The sequence below is a fragment of the Engystomops pustulosus genome, chromosome 1 (assembly GCF_040894005.1).
Source record: "Engystomops pustulosus chromosome 1, aEngPut4.maternal, whole genome shotgun sequence".
In the NCBI taxonomy this organism is placed as follows: domain Eukaryota; kingdom Metazoa; phylum Chordata; class Amphibia; order Anura; family Leptodactylidae; genus Engystomops; species Engystomops pustulosus.
The window spans coordinates 102,190,035-102,211,026 of record NC_092411.1 but is presented as its reverse complement, the minus strand read 5'-3'; the positions used below and the strand labels follow the sequence as shown (position 1 = coordinate 102,211,026).

The 20,992-nt window shown below is 39.3% G+C and overlaps 1 protein-coding gene across 1 annotated transcript; it reads left to right on the top strand.

Annotated features, from left to right (window-relative positions):
- The first annotated feature begins 6,219 nt into the window (after positions 1 to 6,219).
- On the top strand, positions 6,220 to 19,691 carry NRL (neural retina leucine zipper). Its single transcript, XM_072150281.1, has 3 exons — positions 6,220 to 6,377; positions 11,840 to 12,271; positions 18,912 to 19,691. The coding sequence occupies exons 2-3, from the start codon at positions 11,840 to 11,842 to the stop codon at positions 19,287 to 19,289; spliced, it is 810 nt and encodes a 269-aa protein (XP_072006382.1). The 5' UTR covers positions 6,220 to 6,377; the 3' UTR covers positions 19,290 to 19,691.
- The last annotated feature ends 1,301 nt before the right edge of the window (positions 19,692 to 20,992 follow it).

The following is a 20,992-nucleotide window of genomic DNA, read 5'->3' as shown; positions in this document are numbered from 1 at the left end:
CACTATTATACTAATTAATACTATATATCAGTTTGCATTAACCCTTTCATAGGCTTTGCAGCTATGTGGATAAGACTTGTGTCGGACCGTCTATCTGTATTTATGTCAAATCCTGACCGCAGGCTTACGCCTCAAACCAAATCTTCTCATTTGGGTGGCCTCTGTAAACTGCAGGTCTTTAGGGGACTTGGGTTTTCTAACCAGTGTCACCTAGACATCATACTTTAAGGGTAAGACCGTTAGTCAGCAGGTATACCATGTGTACTGTATGTACCTCTGCACCATGTCATTGGGGTTGTGATCATCCTGTTTCACAGGGTCACCATAATAATAATAATAATAATAATCTTTATTTATATAGCGCCATCAATCCCGGACCTTGTACAGTTCATTGATCCACAACACTTTTTGGTTCCATCATAAAAAGGGTATGAGTGGCATATATCTACTGCACCTCACATGCACTGTGTCTCTTTTACTGAACAACTATCACTTCTTGGTTTGAAGCTACTGGCGTGGGCGGTGGATCATGGACTTTCTAGTCCATTTCCTGTTTTCTGCATAAAATACTGCTACTACTGAGGGCTCCCTAAATATGTTAGCTGCTTTCCTTTATATTTGCACCAATTTATTACCAGCACCCTGTACAATGTACATGAAAGGGGCAGGAAGAGCTTGTCGGTAGGCTGCAATATCAGCCAATAGTTACAGAATAGTCGGTATGTCAGAGATGTTTTGGCAACTTTCCCCCATACAGACTATTCAGTATTTCTTATTCTCTGTGCTTTTAAAGGACATCTACCACCAGGATGAAGGACTGTACGTAAATGAGCCTGAGAGGCTCCAGGCGCCATAGGTGGTAATGGAGCCTGGAGCCTCTCAGGCTCATTTGCATACAGTCTTTCATCCTGGTGGTAGATGTCCTTTAATGATCCATAGTATAAGGAACACCTTGGGGCTGTTGAGCTGTTTTAACTCTAGTAAATCCATTCCTAATTCTAGACATTTACTATTATGATCCTTTACCATCATCCGCCAGCCTCACTATAATAATTTCAGACATCTCCGACAATAAGCATCTGTCTGAGTGGATACTGAAAATAACGCTTGTTACTCCATAGAACTGTGTTCATCCAGTGTCCATTGTATGTGGCTCACACCAGGCTTACACTTGTTTTTCATTTTGTTTGGGTTTCAGAAGCGTGTGTGCCACCACTCATGGAATGAGATCATGCATTGCTCTTCAGTTTGTGAAAACATTAAAGGTTGCTCCTCTGGATTTTGCTGTTCTAGACAGACAGCTTTAGGAGCCAGGAACACAAGCTAACCTGTGCTGTACCTAGACTGGGATATTGTATGGGTAGCAGACATAAGGGGTAGACTCATTATTCCTTCTCTGTCTGTTTTATGGTGAAGAACTTACTCAAATCAAGCGGGACCAAGCGGGCATGACGAAGGTGGTCGGAGCATAGAGAGAGTATGGGATATTACTAAAGGTAATTCACACTTTCTAAGAGTGCTGAGTGCTGAGAGTGTGTGCGAAGATAATTTGGCTTCGAGGTGCACCCATAGCTTATATTTGGCATGGTGCAAGAAGTGAATATTCCTAGTACAGCAGCAGCTATGAAATATGCCCTTCAGTCATGAAGGGTCCACCCCGCAGCTGATTTTCTACTTATTAGGATTGCTCTTGTCGTCTTTGAGGCGGAGGATGCCCATATAAACTTCCCAATCAAAGACGTTACCACTCCAGAGAAGGAAGCAGGCAGGCTTACAAGGATAGTCTAGAATACATTGCATTTTAATGCTACTGATATGTCCCAGCCTCTCCTCAGAGTGAGAACAAACACAGCATAATTTGCCACAAAAGTGTCTTTTATGCCTGCAGGAACTTGTATGCCTAAGTATCTGATGGACCGTGATGCCCAGGAGAACGAGAATATTGCACAAAGAATGGCCACCAAAGCAGGGCTCAGAACGATTCCCATGGCCACACTTTTGGAAACATTGAATTTGTGATTGCTAAAATGGATATGTTCATCAAGCACTCACATGAGAGCTGCCAAGGATGTAAGAGGCTCAGTAATATAAAACAGAACATCATTCGCAAATGCAGGACCCTTATAGTGGATGAAACCAATGAAGACCCAACAAATGCTTCTGAATAGAGGCTAGAAGATGTTCCATTCCCATTGCATAGAGCAAGGGTCATAAGGGGAAGCCTTGCCTTGTCCCATTTTTAATACACAATGGAGGTGAGAGAGTCCCATTAACTCTAACTCTCTCTGTGGGTTATTATATTCACACACTGCTGTGGCTGCCAAGGCAGTCAGGGCTGGGGGCAAGTTTTGTGTACCACCCACGTATGGATTAGGGATAACAGATCACCTATCCAACATGTCTTTTTTTCTACAATTCAATAAATGCAATCTTAAATGGTTCCTGGTGTAATATAGGTTCTTTTTTTAACTTCAACAGTATGGGAGACCTGGGATAAACTTACAATACTGCATGCAAACCTAGTATGTTGAATCTACCAAAAGATATGAATTAGGATCAATACACACCTAGGTTATTTCATCTGTTTTTAAATCTAATATTGTGCCAAACCTTAGAGGGGTCAAAAACACAGAACACATACAAAACTTTCCATTATATGTTATTTCTGTGTAGATTCTCTAAAGGAAATCAACTGAAATAGTTGAGATGAGCATGCACCATAGGACTGTCCACTTCCCATAAGCATGCTTGTATTGCACGCACAACATGTACACATCCTTGTAAAATACCTTCAAACATTTTATGACCCATACTGCATATGTGTTTATGATATACCAAACTAAGGTTATGTGTCCATGTAAATGTTATATGTATTGTAATCACTTTATCTATCCATTCTGAGAAACAGAGGTTGTTTTATTGGGGCTTTGTACTAAGAAAAATGAGTCTGTCTTCAAATAGTGTGCTATATGCCCATCCTTTACATGTTCTAGAAATGTTAGTACAGTAAAGGTACATGTATCTGACCCATAAACCAAAAAGAAAAAAGTTCCAGAAACCAATATATTTGAATGTTAATAAATTTTATTATAGAGAAAATCTAAAAGGAACATATATATACACACAAATTGATGGACTACTGTGCCCAGGCGGAGTATACCCCTGCACTAGACAGCGTGGGCAGGAGCTATATATACTGTTTGGCACAATGGCAGCATTTAAACCGTATGATACAAATGATAACATAGGTTATCATGTAGACACAGGTGAGAACAATGTAAGAACAAACACCAAATATGGGATTTGAGTACATGAATAATAACAAGAGACAGTAAATACATAGACAGACATAAGCTGTTAAATGATCATAAAGTGCATAAATGCATCAAAACTGTCCTCACCCATAGTGTGAATAAGCCCCACGCTGACCCACAACGGTATTGAAATCTTTAAGGCCATGAACACATAGTTTGTAATGACATTATGTTATACTAGATTTAAAGTGTAGTTAAAAGTAAAATTACAATTGCAAAAATTTTAGGTCAAAACCATGGATCAAAATCGCTCTGGGATGTCCAATGCAGACATAATTCCAACCCCTGTGTCCCCGGCAATGCATTCCTTAGGAAAATGTATTTCAATTAATTGGCCTGTGCAATGATCATGACATGACCTAAAGCACAAAAGCAAAAAACATGCTCTTTCTAAATGTGCTGCAGACAAATGCAAAAGTACAAATGCAAATTGGATAGGAATGATTGATTGATTGATTGATTAATTGATTCATCCTCTCACAGCAGTGATCATTGCTGGATGTATGTGCAGCCAATAAATGGACAATAACAGGAATTGAACTTTTATAGGAACTTCCATTCCCGATTATTGTCTTCTCTATCAGTCATTGTGAAAGGGCATGAAATAGAAATGGAAGCATTAGATAGAAATTGTAGGTAATAACCTTAAAGGGGTAATGTGATACCCCATATTCACAGGATAGAGGATAACTCACTGATTGGTGGGAGGTCCCAGCAGTGGATCATGAAAACAGGTGCCTGTTCTACCCCAAAACGAATAGAGTAGTTGGCCCCACATGTGTCTGATGCTCTATGCATATCTATGGTGCCAGGCTTGGACTTGCCCACCGGTGGATCCACCGGTGGGCCCATAAGCTAGGTCCCTGTATGAGCAGTACATGGGAGAGATCTGTTACCGTATGGGCAAATATTCCTGTTTCTCAGAGGCATAAGTTCCAGACAAGACACTGTCTATAGCATACTGACAAGCCTCCAGGGACAAGAACAGTCCAAGGCAAGGCTAGGAAGCAAAATACTATTGAAAAAAAGTTAACTACACTTTAGGTTTTTGTTAATGGTTGTCTGGAAATGTAGCAGTTTAATAGTGGTCCCCATTATGGGTTTTATTGCTGGGCCTTAGGCATCCCAGTCTGATATGGCGCCGATGGAAGTAGCATGCATTTGGCTATCTCTGTAAGCACCATAAAGATGAATAGAGCAGCAAAAATTATCCATACGTACAAACCCATATTACCAATGCAGCCATGCAAAATGTCTTGCATTGGAGTAATGGAGTGCACTCCTCCAATTTTGGAGAATATTGAAACTTATAATAATATTAATAATACATTTTATTAATATACTATTATCATATTCTGTATCACTCTACAGAATTTGGGGGACATATAGAAATAAAATAAGACATAACAGAGTAAAACCATAGTCATGTAAAGCAACGAGTGAGTGCCTAAAGCAAATCTACCATCAAAGCCAAGCATGATAAACCATAGAGACTTACTCATAGATCCAGACACTGTGACTGTGGTAATCTTCTTATATTTGTTATCCGTAGCCTCCTCCTTTCTAAATCAACTTTTAAAATCTAAAATCTAGATTAACACAGCCAAGGTGCCTGGATCTATGAGTAAGTGATGGATTTTGATGGTAGATTTCCTTTAATGTCAATATGATATAACATCTAAAAATAACGTCTGCTATCAATGGTAAGCAGTTTTTCTTCTGGCCATGTTTTGTATTTTATTTACACAGTCTAAAAATGTACGGTATTTAGTCATTTTTTCTGTTGATTTATATTACTACTTAGGTAAAGTTTTTTCTTTGCATATTTGGGTATAGAAAATGTCCTTATATTTTGTTCTACCCATACATTTTTTCTTTTACTAAATATCTGCCCTTTGCTGTCTCTCCCTTGTGCCTCTGTCTCGGTCTGACTCTGTCTCTCTCATTTGACCCCCCCTCCTGTATATACATGCTGTCTGTGTGTCAGTGCGTGTGTTTAATCCCATCTCTCTTTAAAGGATTGTTTTGTGTAATCCCTTTAACACTTCATTCTGCTAATTATCCGGAGAACGAGGTGCTGGATGGGGAGCGGGTAGGCCAGGCACCATTACATCATGGCGAGGGGGGGTATTCAGTGTGACCCCAGCATAACCGCACTAACACAACAATGGATGCAATGCCTGTCACTAACAAACTGTGACAGCAGGATTAGGGGCGGATTCACACAGTGACAGACTGACAGCTCCACACAGTGACAGACATACACCTAACTCAGGGACATTCACCTGAAAAGTATTAAAACCCTTCAGGTACAATATACAAACAAGAAGTGTATCATGTTTTATCATGTTTTCCTTGTATTTATGCTATCTCCTAATCTGTATCACTTGTGTTTTATATCTATCTACGCATATATTTCTATCTATTGATTTAAGCATATGCATAATCACTTGATAAATGTATATGTAAACTATATAATACCAGTCTGTCCTATGTATTTAAAATACCTTTCTATATTATTTATGTAAATGTACACTGTATCTATCTGGCTCATATCTATATGACCTATTTCTAACTGTACTATTTTATCTGTCATGTATGGAGCTATCCATGTCTGACATAGCTTTATATAAATGTTCTACCTATCTGGTTACTGGGCAGAAGTGACAGAATGAATAGGCATGGGCAGTGTCAGACCTCGTACTTTCTGCCCCTCCACCCTTTCTACCTTATTGGAGAGCTTTAGCCCTAGCTTGGACAGATCTAACACTCTGTGAATAATTTTCCAGCACCCCCTCCCTTTCCAGTGCCCTCTGCCCTCTCCCTCCCCATCTATCCCCAGGCTTTTGCTATTGGAGAGTCCATAATGAGATAAGTGTGAGCTCACAGGCCCGCTATTTAACCCCTGCACCCTAGGCACCAGCAGCAGACAGGGGCAGTTGAGAGACACAAGGGTAGGGAGATTGGCACCCAGGGGCAGAGCAGGCTTTGCCCAGGACTTGCATGGGGATCTGTGAAAAGGGAGAGGACAGGAGGAGCTGACCACAGTGTTGCACACTCAGAGTAAGTTGGACTCCTGTGAACTCCTGTCTTGTACTCCTTGTATGTTTGGACTTTGTCACTTTGTGTGATCCACTTACTGTCACACTTTTATGTAGTAGAAGTGCGGTCTGTCTGACTTACCTTACGCTGTGTCTCACCCCTTGCCTGCAGTCAGATAATACCTTCAATACTTAAAACTGTCTTACCACCTGAGATATGTGCACTCAGGTATGGCAAGATGTCATATGCACCTATATCAGGGCTTAGGAAATGACAGTAGTTTCATAAAGTGCAATAATCAATAAAGCTCATAATGTTTTCTCTTCTGTCATTTAACCTAATTCTTAAGGGCTGTGAATACTCTTGGTAGACGCTACATTACAAGGCCACACAAGAATATAGCTGACTATTATCAGCCAACAGAATTAATCTATGGATAATCAATATATTAAAACAGTAATTTGCATGAATATGTTTACAGGTCAGAAAGGATATATAAGGATATATATATATATATATATTGTGTGTGTGAAGATCCAGATTCAAGTATATACAATGTGAAAAAGGGATTTGAGAATTAATGAAGGTAGTTATATAACTGACAGATAAGCTGGCTCGTACATTATAGCCTAACTTTCTACACAAATTTGGGTGATGCCTGACATTGTGGACAGTGCTTACTGGATAGAGAGGGACAAGCATGTTGATAGTTGTGATAGACGTATGTAGGTTTGACCAGATCTTCAATTAGTGTCATTTTGTTGGGAAGATGAAAGCTCTATTAAATAATATTAACAGTTTATTTAATGATTTACTTCATCTTAGAATGAATATGGTATTATGATCATACTGAGTTGAGTAAGGATGATTATACTTTCAGATATATAGTAGACAAATGTAAAGTTTTAAGAATATGGCAATATGGTTCCTCTTCCAACCATCCGCCCTTCCTCTCTCTAGCCGGGATCTTTTGTAGGTTGTCAAAATTTTCATGTTCAAAATATAGGGACCCTTCTTTTCATTTTTGTTCCCCCTTTCCTTTTTATCCCTGTACTAAACTCTTCTATATCCACGATTATCATTTCTATTTTACATGCCTGCATTTTTTCTTCCTATAAAGCTTGGTACTCTCTTTTTAAATTATACAAATATGGTGACTGCGCTCCCTCAAGTTCTTATCTCTTACTCTCAGTTGACTAAACTCTTTGGCCTTTTTCTAGTACCAACCTCTTACCCTTCTTTACTCTCATCTTCCATTTTATTTCTAACTGTACTCGTATTCTTCACCTTCTGTTTAGTATAAACCTTTTAGAGGCCTCATATACCGTGAGGTTTTACTTTCTTTCCTGTTCCCTGTTATCCATTCTAATTTCACTCCTCCACTTATCAGTTTTCTTCATTTAATTTTCATTACCATCATCGTTTAGTTTGCAGCAGGCCTGGCCTATGCCCTTCTGAATTTGATGTTGCTTTCCTAAAATTTGTGAGAAATGGTTATTTCTGGTGATACAAAGGTCTTTCAAACTTCTTTTTGCTGTTTCAGTTAAAAATCTTAAAAAAAAAAATGAAATAAAAATTGGCGATATGCCTGTTACCAAACCATAGTACCAATTATTAGGTGCCAGCAATCACCTGATAAATAATCAAAGACGGGCATAATTAGGAGGGGCAGGGCCCCATAGCAGGCTTCTGCATGGGGCCCCCCTTGCCACTTAAAACAATACATATTTGTATACTCACACATTCAAGTTACAATCACACATTTATCCACTCATGAGCACATATATAGAGATAAATACACACACATACAGTGCCATATACAAACGTACAGCATATATAAACACATACAGTATATACACACACCGTATACACATTCAGCATTTACATCATATATGAATTATATACATATTATGCTGTACAATGTGCACCATATGTACAGTATATAATGATTCACACCCTCCACTGTGTGTCAGGTTGGATGATGGGGCCCCCTAACACTGCGGGCCCCATAGGATAGTTTCTATGTCTGTTACTCCCTTACATACAGGGGACCTTCTGAAATTTGTTCAACCACTACAGAAGCAGATGAGCAGCGAATGATCAGGACTGAACCTTCCAAGGAATTTCTGCTCCTGGATATTGCCTGTTTCATCGGTGAGGGTGCCATGTTCAGGAGCAACACTTAGGGATCTAAGACCTTGTTAGGCAAATATTTGTAATCCATAAACATCTTTAATGGAATCCTATGGAATTTTTTATTAGTCTAGATACACAGCAGTAGAAACTTAGAAATCCTGTACCTTATTCTTCATTAGCTTGAGACTGATGCGTGTAACCTTCTTGTAGTAAAATTAAGTTAGCATAGATGAAATTTCAAGAATATGGAAGGCATAGGTGTTTACTGAATTACTTGGTTGGCTGACTGCAAGATGTTTAATCCATCAAATGTATGGGCCCTTTTAGACGGGCACTGCATAGTTTTCTTAGATCGGTTTCCTTTGGTCAGTTAAAAAACTGATATTTTTTTTCATCCGATTTCAATCAGTTTTTTAACCTTTTCTTGAAAAGGGTTTTGACGCGTCTCTATAGAATCTGATAGACTTGCAGAAGTAGATCATGCTGTGAGTTTCATGTGCATTAAAAAAAATATATGTGTATAATATAAAATATGTATAAGCATGCATTTAAGCTAAAACCAAATCTGAAAAATACCATTGAATACTATGGGTCAGTGTTCAATGCAAGTCCTAAATGTCAGAAACACTCGCAAAACATTCACAAAGAAAACGTTTGTGTGAAGGGCGCTTAAGAGGAGTCCGCAATATCTGTAGTTATTCTATGGGACTTAGACCCCAAATGGAAAGAAAGGCTTTTCGGCCTTGCTGGCAGATTTACCAAGAAAAAAGTGATCATTGGCAAATTCTCACACCAAGTTTAAAAGATTAATGGCCCACATTTCCTAAAGGCTAAAGACTTTGCACGTTCTTTTCAGGGCAAACTGCTTGCACATGTATTTAAGGAGTATCCGAAACATATTTATAGCGCATGCTGCACTATACCCATTGCACCACTAAATTCTGCAGTGAAATGGGCGTTTCAGATCACAGTCGGATCGTGTGCCACATTCATCATGCAAAGTCAGACAGAATTGCGTAGCACGCTACATGTTACGCTCCACGTGAAAAAAAGTGGTGCACGCTGTCGGCGCGTCTGAAGAACGTCTGTCACAAATCATGAAACTGGTGCCCCCTGCACACTACACAGGCAAACTGCACATGCTGTAAATGTGGGCCAATATGTCCAGTGACCTCCATATATGACTAGCTTTGAAGTGATGGTGACTTGAGGCTTGTTCTGGAACTGTCACCATAAAATGATCAAATTCTTAACATAACCCTTTTTCATGCATTATTTAATTAGTTATATATCTATACATCCTATACTTTCTTTATATCCACTTACTTTTATACATAATTTCCTCAAGGCCAGTTCTCATTTTAGTGGTATTCTGTTGCACAGTATAGACGGGTGCTGGAACTGTCAGACAGTATCACTCAAATCTGAACAGTAAATCCGGGATAAGTCGCAGCTCAGAGACGGAATTATCTGCACGTTATGGGACAAGTGAGGTCTTGAGATATATATCCTAGAGTGAATACTGGATAACCTCAAACTCTTAGGAGAATGTTAAGAATTAAAACAGATGTTTAAGTAATGCAACTGTCCATGAAAATAATAAACCTACTAATGGAGTAACTACTCTTTTGTTAAATGAAGGGAGCATGATTTCCAATAATGTTAATGAAACATCATACCGTTGTAGGAAATTTCTCAACATATACTTAAAAACATTTGTTCAACTATAATGCTAGTCTTATGATCAATTTGGGGATTTGGATATTAAATGGTTTACCCACCTCTACTAGTTCAGAGTCATGAGAGAGAGAGGAGTTGCAAAGTGTGGCTCTTGCTCTTGGCGTGACCATTTCTTTGAATCGGCTACATCTTATACAACAGTTCCACCTCCTCCATTTATAACAGCCATTTGTTGTTACAGTATGTGGGATTGGAAAACATTTGTTATCATTAACCCCAAAAAAATACCAATGAGGAATAGCTACCCATGACTTGTCATTGTAGATCTGCCTAGCAACCAAATTGTCATTATTTCTGCTTCTAACACATTGCGGTATGATAGCCCCTCTAGGCGTCCAGCTGCGCAACATTTTATTCCTACACCAGGTCCTACTTGGGGTAGAAATAAGAACAGTGTGAGTAGTTGCTTGCTGCAGCTACTGCGCCAGTGCAGGGACAGAAACGATTCATGCTGGCCAACTCCCTGCCGGCCACTCTCTCTCCCCGCCATCTCTTACGTGGATGTGGCGGAAAAGGGAAAAAAGTGCTAGCAATACGTTAGCATTTGCGATAATTTCATGGCTTCTACACCTCTTTAGTTGCTTACAGGTCCTGAAAAATACCCCCGATAATCTTCAAGTACCGAAAGCTTACTTGATGCCCGATTTATTTAGCCCTTTGACATGTGCATTTCTTAAAACAGTAAACTGTGATTTTATCGATTTATTGATAAGTCCCCACACGCCTAATGTGTTACCAGAAACATAATAAAACATAAAACATTATACTTCCTGTAAGCATCTACACACCTGAGCAAAGATATAAAGGATAACTTACACTGGATAATTACTATCAATGAATATTGGTCAATGTGGAAAAGATTGGGGATTGGAATGATCATCACAACTTAAAAGTATTATCATTGTGAGGGGCTGTAAGAATTACTCACATGAGTCACAATAGTGTAATGTCTATTGGATTCTTGTAAATTAATTTTATGATAACTGCCTATGGAAAGCTTTACAAAATCTTCAATTAACGATTAAAAATTACAATAAAAATCAAGCTGGGTCATAAATCCTATGTCACTGGTCATCTTTTTATACATGTTTTTGCACATATAAAATCTTTTCTAGCTCACTGATACAATCCATGCTTCCACCAACCTTGAACTGAATAGAGCAAACAAAGGGCAGTATACTGTTAGCTGAACTATAGAAACACCAAAGCTGTATCACATATTGACAAAGTCCACAAGGGAAAGTATCAAGCCCACACAAACCAGAAGTTACTTTTATGGGTGATATATTTCAGCCCTACCATTCTATGTGGACTCATAGTTACAGAGGTAGTAGAGCAAATGACTCAGTGGAGGCCATTGATATAATTTTCCCTAATGACAGCCCCGAATATAGACATATGAATTTTGTTGGATCTTGCTAAAATCTGGAGGATCAAACCCCAAATGCTAATTTCTATGGATCCCACAGAGAAAATGAAAGTAAAATGAGTCCAGAACCTGGTCTTGCTCTTTATTGTTATCAAAACACACAAAACATATGTATGATAATGCTCCATATTTTCTGAATTATAAATGTTATTTCAATCCAATGTTGCTTATTTCACAGATGGCGCTCTCAGATCTTCCGAGCACCCCGCTGGCTCTTGAATACCTCAATGACTTTGACCTGATGAAGTTTGAGGTAAAGAGAGAGCCCCCTGAACCTCGGAACAACCGCCTGGCCCCTCCCCCATCTCTGGGCTCTACGCCATGCAGCAGTGTACCACCATCGCCAACATTCAGTGACCCACCTGAACCAGCGGGACCACCTCGTCCTAGTCTAGAAGAACTTTATTGGATGGCAGCGCTGCAGCAGCAGATGGGTGGGGAAGGACTACCACTGACACCGGAGGATGCTGTAGAGGTTTTGATGGGTGGCGGAGGACCATCTCTACAAGGGATGGAGGGGGGATACAGGACTGGGGGGCAGCATCCTCACAACACTCATCCGACTGGTTACTTGCTGAGTCCAGAAGATATGAATGCACAGCAGCACCAGGTGAGATGGCCAATTTTTATTACTTTGTGTTATTTTTTGGTACATTTTATCTTCTTTGTCCTATAACAATACACATATAGTCTAAAACATTATTCCAGTTGATCACACTTGAGTGATTATGCAGCATGTGAGGACATATGTGTGTGACACTGTGTGTTGTTACTGTGTGTGACAGGATTTGTCAGTACAGTTATAGCTATAAAGCCGGACATGTCACTGATCACTTAATCAGCTAATATTAAGAGATTGACAGGAGATAAAGATAAAGACATTCAGTAAACAGAAGGAAAACAATATGTGCAGACAAAATAGTAATGACAGAACATATAATTTGCAGCCAATATTAGAAACATTATGAATAGCTCAGGTTCTGACCTAACACATAGCTTAGCTTTTATCATTTATGATGCACATTATTCAGTGGAATAAATTATTTCTATATTTATTAATAATTAATGTTTAATAAATACAAATAAACGATATTTAAAAAATGATGTTAGACATTAGTAAAACACATAATATGTGTTAATATAGATTTGGGCAAGAAACTTCCAACTTTAAGCTATTCTTGTCCTCCAGCCATGCCTCTTTGCCAATTAATGCAAAATTTGAAATAAGATTAAAAACAAAAACAAGTACAAAAGGTCAGGTTTCTATGGTAATGTGGATTGTTTAAAAAAACTGGAAAATAAGCTGTGGTTAAGTATATTCTAAGTGCCATTTTGAAGGGTTTAAGTGATGGCTGATCTGAACTCACTACATCATAATCATTCATGATTAGTGATGAACAAACATGTTCAGGTTCTGATTTGCCAAGTTAAGCCCAACATCGAACAAAAGTTGGGTTCAGGTACCTGAACACCGCCGGTAACATTCACGATCACTGATGGTGGCAAAGCCGCTGGCGGCATCCTGGTGAGGTGGTCCACTCATCAGAATTTAAAGGGGTATTCCCACCAAGAAAAGATTCTTAAATATACTCAGCATAACAAAGCAATAAACCAGAAATAAAACTGGCTAAAATTGCAAATCACTAGGAGATTAAAATTTGAGAACTTTCTTTCATGGGAAAATACCTTTGATACCCACGATTGATACAGGAAGTGACAGTCCTAGGGAAAACACCAGCATCCTCGTGCCACCAGTGGCTTTGTTTGTGGTTTTTTTAAGCTTTAACATTCGCTATTGGTGCTGATACAAATTGTGGGCGTTACCAGCAAGGGTGAGCCTAAACACCGAACCCAAACTTCTGGCTGAAGTCCAGATTCGTACTCTAACCTGCAATGTTCTACACGCACCTGAAAATAGGTTTGGGTCTGCTGATCCGACAGATTCCTGCTTGACCACAGTTCTTTTGTCCTGAATGTAACAAATTGCTGGCCACCAGACCACCATAAATTTCACTGGAGCTCCTGCAACTGCAGTAGAGAGTGGGATCCATGCAGAGACTGCATCTGCCATCCTAGATGCCATAGACACAATGATCAATGTGTATAAAAGATGGAAGCAGCAAAAGCCTTTACTGATTGTGGCCTGATGAACATGTGATCACCAAGTATCACTGCAGCTAAGGTTGAAAAAAAGATAACAGTCAATTAAGTTCAACCTATTAATCATACTCAATACAATGTTGAACCAGAGGAAGGCAAAAAATCCTACAATCCAGCTATTTGGTCTACGTCACGGGTGTCAAACACAAGGCCTTGTGTTATCCGACCCGGCTCTGGATCCCTTCTCCTATGCTGCGCTTGTCGACAACATCAACACCATCAACATTATCAGCCATCACAACATCCATTGTAGGGCAGCTAATCCGCAGCTGTCCCTGTTTTAAAAGGGTTTTCCCACAAATTCAAGTTATGCCCTATCCAAATCATAGGGCCTAACTTGCTGATAAGTGGGGGTCTCAGTGATGAGACCCCCACAGATCACAAAAAAGACGGGTCCGATGGGGTCCCAGGTACCCCAATCGGACTCCTCGTCTCAACGGGAGATTAATGGAGAAGACGGCCGCGCATGACTTTTCTACTCCATTCATCTCTATGGAGCTGACGGAAATTGCCGGACGCCACACCCGGCGATCTCCATCAGCTAAATTACATAATGTTTTATTTTAAAAAATGCAGGATTTATTTAAATAACTTAACAAAGATTTTAGCACTTTCTTAACTGCCTGTGCTATAAAAAAACAAAAATGTGTCAGTCATAAATCAGGTAATTGATGCTGTGAATATTGGGCAGTGAAGCTTTAGGCATCATAAATTTTCTAATTTTTCATTTTACTAGTTATGAAAATCATGGCAGCACCACACTAATCCATAAATAGTATTGATAAGCTATAACAAATAGCTACTCTACCATTATGGATGATTATAGCTGTCTTGGTATTACATGGACTGCCATTCATTAATAGCTGGCATGGAGAGGGTTTGTTAGCTTTGGCTTTGAGCAAATTCACTTGTGTTTGGTCATTTATGAGACAAACCCTTTATTAACTAAGAAGGCAAGATAGAAAATATAATCTTAAACAATGAAAATACATTAGAAGCTGTAGAAAATGGGCCAGTTGTTCTTACATGTGCAAGGTGTCAGCAATACTATTATAAACCAGTGTTCATGAATTGTACATGAAACTATGAACCTGTAATGTTAGGGGACATAGGGTGTTATTTATCATTAGACCAGCTCCTTGTGACAGTTCTATGTCTATCTTTGGAGCTCCGATGCCCATCAGATTTATTAAAGTGACTTTAGCCCTTTAGTAAATGTTCTTATGGTCTATTTTCTGTCTGAAAAAAAAGTTCCAAAAAAAACTGCATTAAAAAAATCTCAGCTCATAGACCAGCAGGGACTGGAGTAAGTATGAGAATTTTTATGAGACTTTTTGCAAAAGTCTTGGGTCATGAATCTGGCTTTGCACAAGCAGTAGTTCTATGTTTAGAATAAATTGATGGAGAGGTGTATATAGTCCTGTGAGACGTTTTAGCCGTGAAAAGTCTTGAAAACCCTCAGTGTGACTGCTTTGTGACTTTTTTATGCCAAAAAATCCCAGGAAACCCAATGATAAATAACCCACTTAATCTACAGAGGTAACACATCACTACTGGTTATTCTTCCTTTTTTCCAATTTGGGCAAAATATGGTACTTATGTGTCAGTTAATTAATTTCAACCTATTATCACATTGATCACTAATTCCAGAAGCTGACCAAACAGGAAGGTGTTAATTTACAGAAATAAATGTGAATAGGATTAATAAATCAATTCCCCCATGAGAGCAAGCTTAAAGAAAGGCTGCGTTCACACGTGGCATTTGCCTTGTGTTTTTAAACATATGATCACATATGTGTTTCCACAGAAACGCATGCAATTGGCAACAAAGCCCCCACTGTTTTGCATTGTATAAATCTCTAAACGCAAGGAAAACGCCACGTGTGAACGCAGCCAAGAGTGGTAGCAAGCAATCATTCTATTATTACGTAAATTATAATCAACTAGTCCCACGTACAAAAGTCAATGACTTGGTCTCTCTACTGTTAGAAAACTCAATACATATACATGACTATGCCTGTCCAGAGTTGGTCCTTCCATAATCTTACAATCTGTTTTTCTTCTATTGTTTACCTTTACCAAAGCCAAAAAACATTTTTTTAACTTTATTTGAAGCTCAAATTAACTAAATTATAACACAAGATAACCCTGAATGTACCTGTAGAGTGTAAACTGTGTAGAATGTGAGAGAGTGTACAGTGTAGCTTCATAGGTCTAGATAAATTTACACACAAAAAACCAAATTTTCTCATCAGTTGACCACACATTACATAATAAAAGTAACATCTGTAAGAGCATTTTCATCTGGTTTAGTTTGTAAATAGTACACCAAGAATGAGTCGTTAAACTCAATTAACATTAACCATGTAGCTGATGAAAAAAAAATGGCTGCAGTGTTAAGAAAACTAACATATAACTTTTTTTGCATGCCTAGAGAATATTTCCCATGATGATTCTGCTGTATAAAGAGATTAGACTTTCTGGGGGCTGTCTGTAAAAAGGATAAAGTAATTAGAAACATTATCAGGTTCCTTTATCACTGGCTGTCAGTGAAGGACAGGGACAGAAAGCTGATTTACACAAACTACCCTAAATCTACCCTAGAATCAAGAATTGTAAACCAAGAGCACTTACATGCTGGTGTGTCCGTTCTTCTTTTAGCTCTTTATGCCCTTATTTAAAAAAAAGTTGTAGAAATTATGCAAACTAGCCTTAGGTGCTCAGGGCCCAATTAAAAGGAACAGAGCGCCGAGCGCCTTAGGCTTGTGTGCATAATTTTTAAATCCTTTTTTTTTTGCTAAAACAAGGGCATAAAAAGCTACGTGAAGATTGGATACTGCAACATGTAAGTGCTTTTAGTTTAAAATTCTTGATTATGGTGGTAGATTACCTTTAAATAAAGAAAATGGCAGAGGAAAAAGAAGGTCACAGAAATGTATTTCTTCGATAAAGTGTATTGCAAAGTTTACACTGTCCGTTTATTCAATTTTGTGGAAAGTGTAGTTATGCTTTAAGGTATAAACAACAGTATTATTCTGTTATGGAATCTAAAGTTTTATGTTTATTGCATATGCAGGGTTCTTTCCAATGGGTCAGAACTGAAATCACTGCCATCATGGAAACAATTACACACACCGGCCACTTTATTATGTACACCGGCCCTTTTGCCTTCAGAACTGCCTCAATTCTTCGTGGCATAGATTCAACAAGGAGCTGGAAGCATACCTCAGAGATTTTGGTCCATATTGACATGATGGCATCACACAGTTGCCGCAGGTTTGTCGGCCGCACATCCATGATGTGAATCTCCCGTTCCACCACATCCCAAAGATGCTCTATTGGATTGAGATCTGGTGACTGTGGAGGCCATTGTCATGTTCAAGAAACCAGTCTGAGATGATTTCAGCTTTATGACATGACGCATTATCCTGCTGAAAGTAGCCATCAGATGTTGGCTACATTGTGGTCATAAAGGGATGTACATGGTCAGCAACAATACTCAGGTAGGCTGTGGCGTTGCAGCGATGCTCAATTGATATCAAGGGGCCCAAAGAGTGCCAAGAAAATATTCCCCACACCATGACACCACCACCACCAGCCTGAACCATTGATACAAGGCAGGATGGATCCATGCTTTCATGTTGTTGACGCCAAATTCTGACCCTACCATCCGAATGTCGCAGCAGAAATCGAGACTCATCAGACCAGGCAATGTTTTTCCAATCTTCTACTGTCCAATTTCGATGAGCTTGTGCAAATTGTAGCCTCAGTTTCCTGTTCTTAGCTGAAAGGAGTGGCACCCGGTGTGGTCTTCTGCTGCTGTAGCTCATCTGCCTCAAAGTTCGACGTACTGTGCGTTCAGAGATGCTCTTCTGCCTACCTTGGTTGTAACGGGTGGCGATTTGAGTCACTGTTGCCTTTCTATCAGCTCGAACCAGTCTGTCCATTCTCCTCTGGTCTCTGGCATCAACAAGGCATTTCCGCCCACAGAACTGCCGCTCACTGGATGTTTTTTCTTTTTCAGACCATTCTCTGTAAACCCTAGAGATGGTTGTGCGTGAAAATCCCAGTAGATCAGCAGTTTCTGAAATACTCAGACCAGCCCTTCTGGCACCAACAACCATGCCACGTTCAAAGGCACTCAAATCACCTTTCTTCCCCATACTGATGCTCGGTTTGAACTGCAGGAGATTGTCTTGACCATGTCTACATGCCTATACGCACTGAGTTGCCGCCATGTGATTGGCTGATTAGAAATTAAGTGTTAACGAGCAGTTAGACAGGTGTACCTAATAAAGTGGCCAGTGAGTGTATATGCAAAAATGTCCAATAAGAATATAACACACAGAAGATACAAGCAGTGTCTAATGTGTGAAAAAGGGGTGTTCTAATTAAATCAGCATATTAATCAGGAATTAAGTTGTCTCACATTTTTAAAACCACAAAGTAGTGAAGTCCCAGGTCAGTATGGTACTGATATCTTTAAAAACAGGAGGCTGGCTAACAGATTAGACAGTCAGCTAAAGACATGAGAAAGCTAAAATCTGAAGAGCAAAGTTATTTGAAGACTAAAATATGTGAAGGCTAAAACATCTCTCTTCTAATCCTTGGGAGATTCCCATGTATATTGTATGTATGTATGTATGTATATATATATATATATATATATATTACTGGCAGTACCAAGGTTACATACAAGGTTCTTTAGATTGGTCGGAACTGTATATTTTATAATTGTGGCTTCATACAAAAAAAGTGTTGTCTCTGTGTCAATAACATTTTCATAAATTTTTTGCTGTAATGGGGCCAAGGATTATCAATAAATCTTCATTACAGACACCTTATAGCTGATTATTGCAGCCTGGGACTATAGTAAAGCATCCAAAGAGCTTCACCAGAGGTCACAGTGGGCAGAGGGGTCCGTCTGTAACTAGGGGTCATCTGTAAGTCAGTGTCCTTATGTAGGGGACCGCCAGTATATAATATTGCAACAAGCAGCATTATTCATACACATATCATTATTTTATTATGATATTCATTTTTCCATATCATATTCAGTTTTCTTTTAATGTTGTCTTCTTATCCCACAGCTGTCTCCCCTTTCTGAACGTTTCTCTGATGAGCAGTTGGTCGGAATGTCTGTTCGGGAGTTAAATAGGCAACTACGGGGTTTCAGTAAAGAAGAAGCTTTACGACTAAAGCAACGCAGACGCACTCTGAAAAATCGGGGTTATGCCCAGTCCTGCCGGTACAAGCGCGTGCAGCAGCGTCATGTCCTGGAGACAGAGAAATGTCAGCTTTCTCGTCAACTTCAACAATTGCAGCAGGAGGTGGCTCGGGTGACGAGAGAAAGAGATGGTTGGAGAGCACGATATGAGAAACTACTGAATGCCACAGGAGGGGGGACTGGGGCGGATGTGTTGGGTACTGGGGGAGACACGGGGCCTGGAGCTGAGCTCTTCCTGTGATACTCAAATCAAGGAACTGAATCAAACTTGAAAAGGTGTTACATCATGCAGGAGATTTAACTGACTCTTTACATAAGATATATAATATACAATGCCCCTAATGTGCAACATGAAGGCTCTTATCATTTTGCTGCCGTTTCTTTGTTTCTCTAAGCAGAAAAACAAATTTAACATATTTATGTTTTCCCATACATGAGGTGCCCTTGCATATATGAGGAAATACCTACATCCAACCCCTCTTATTCATCCCATTTATGAATAGCATTTCCAATGGGTTCACTGCCACTGGTTTTAGTAAAACAGCTGTATACCAGGATCAATTAATGTAGTCTACATTTTATAGAGATATTCGGAGGTGAACAAAAAGTTATCTAGTGGCACGGACGGCTGTAACATTATAAATAGAGATGAGCGAGTATACTCGTCCGAGTATACTGCTCGGTCGAGTATTAGCATACTCGGACCGGCTCGTTACTCGGACGAGTATCTCGCCGGTTCGAGTTCGAGCATTAAATTAATAAAAGACACAGAAGAACAGTGTTTACACTGTTCTTCAACACATAACACATGTTTCCAGATGTAATTGTAAGAATACATTAATAAAACACTATTCTTCACTTTACAGGTGTTCGCGCGTGTCTCCCGCTAAGTTCGGAGATGTGCGCCGAACATCAGCAATGTAAAGAATAGTGTTATTTGAATGTGTTCTGCAATGTGCACTTAAATGCTCGTGTTTTCACTGTTTTTATTCTATTCTTCACATTGCTGATGTTAGCGCGTATCTCCAAACTTAGCGGGAGACATGCGCGAACATCTGCAAAGTGAAGAATAGAATAAAAATAGTGCAAACTGTGAAAACAAGAGCATTTAAGTGCAGAACACATTCAAATAACACTATTCTTCACATTGTTGATGTGCGCGCACATCTCCGACATTATCGGAAGACTTGTGCTAACATCTGCAAAGTGAAGAATAGAATAAAAACAGTTAAAACAGTGAAAACAGTGAACACAGGACCATTTAATTGCAGAACACATTGAAAGAACACTATTCTTCACATCCAGATGTTCGGCGCACATCTCCTAACTTAGCGGGAGACACGCGCGAACACCTATAAAGTGAAGAATAGTGTTTTTTTAATGTATTCTTACAATTAAAACATCTGGAAACATGTGGAATGTGTTATTATTTACTGTTCTTTTAATGTGTTGTGTTAGTGAAAAAATGCTCGGGTCTCCCATTGACTTTAATGGGGCTCGTTATTCGGTACGAGCACTCGAGCATCGGGAAAAGTTCGTACCGAATAACGAGCACCCGAGCATTTTAGTGCTCGCTCATCTCTAATTATAAATGGAGCCAAACTCACCCCTCGTCATTCCAAAATGTCAGCTCTAAGCTCTCTTTAGGTCTCCATGTTGCCAGAGATGCACGACATAACATCCACTGCCAACTACCAGGTCCTGTAATTGGCTTAAGTTGTGTCCTCTACAATGGCGGAGCTGTGTAGGATGAGTTTATCTCAGCTTTTTATTTTAAAATTCCTGCCACTAAGGATTTTTTTTTCCTGGATAAACCATTTGTTTGCCCCCGAAAAAAGAGGCCAAATATATTCTCCTTTTCATGAGACCATCACCTATAGCTAACTGGCATGTTTGTGAATTTGAGTGATGATGGACTGGCTGAGCCTGTCCTGTTCAGGGGCT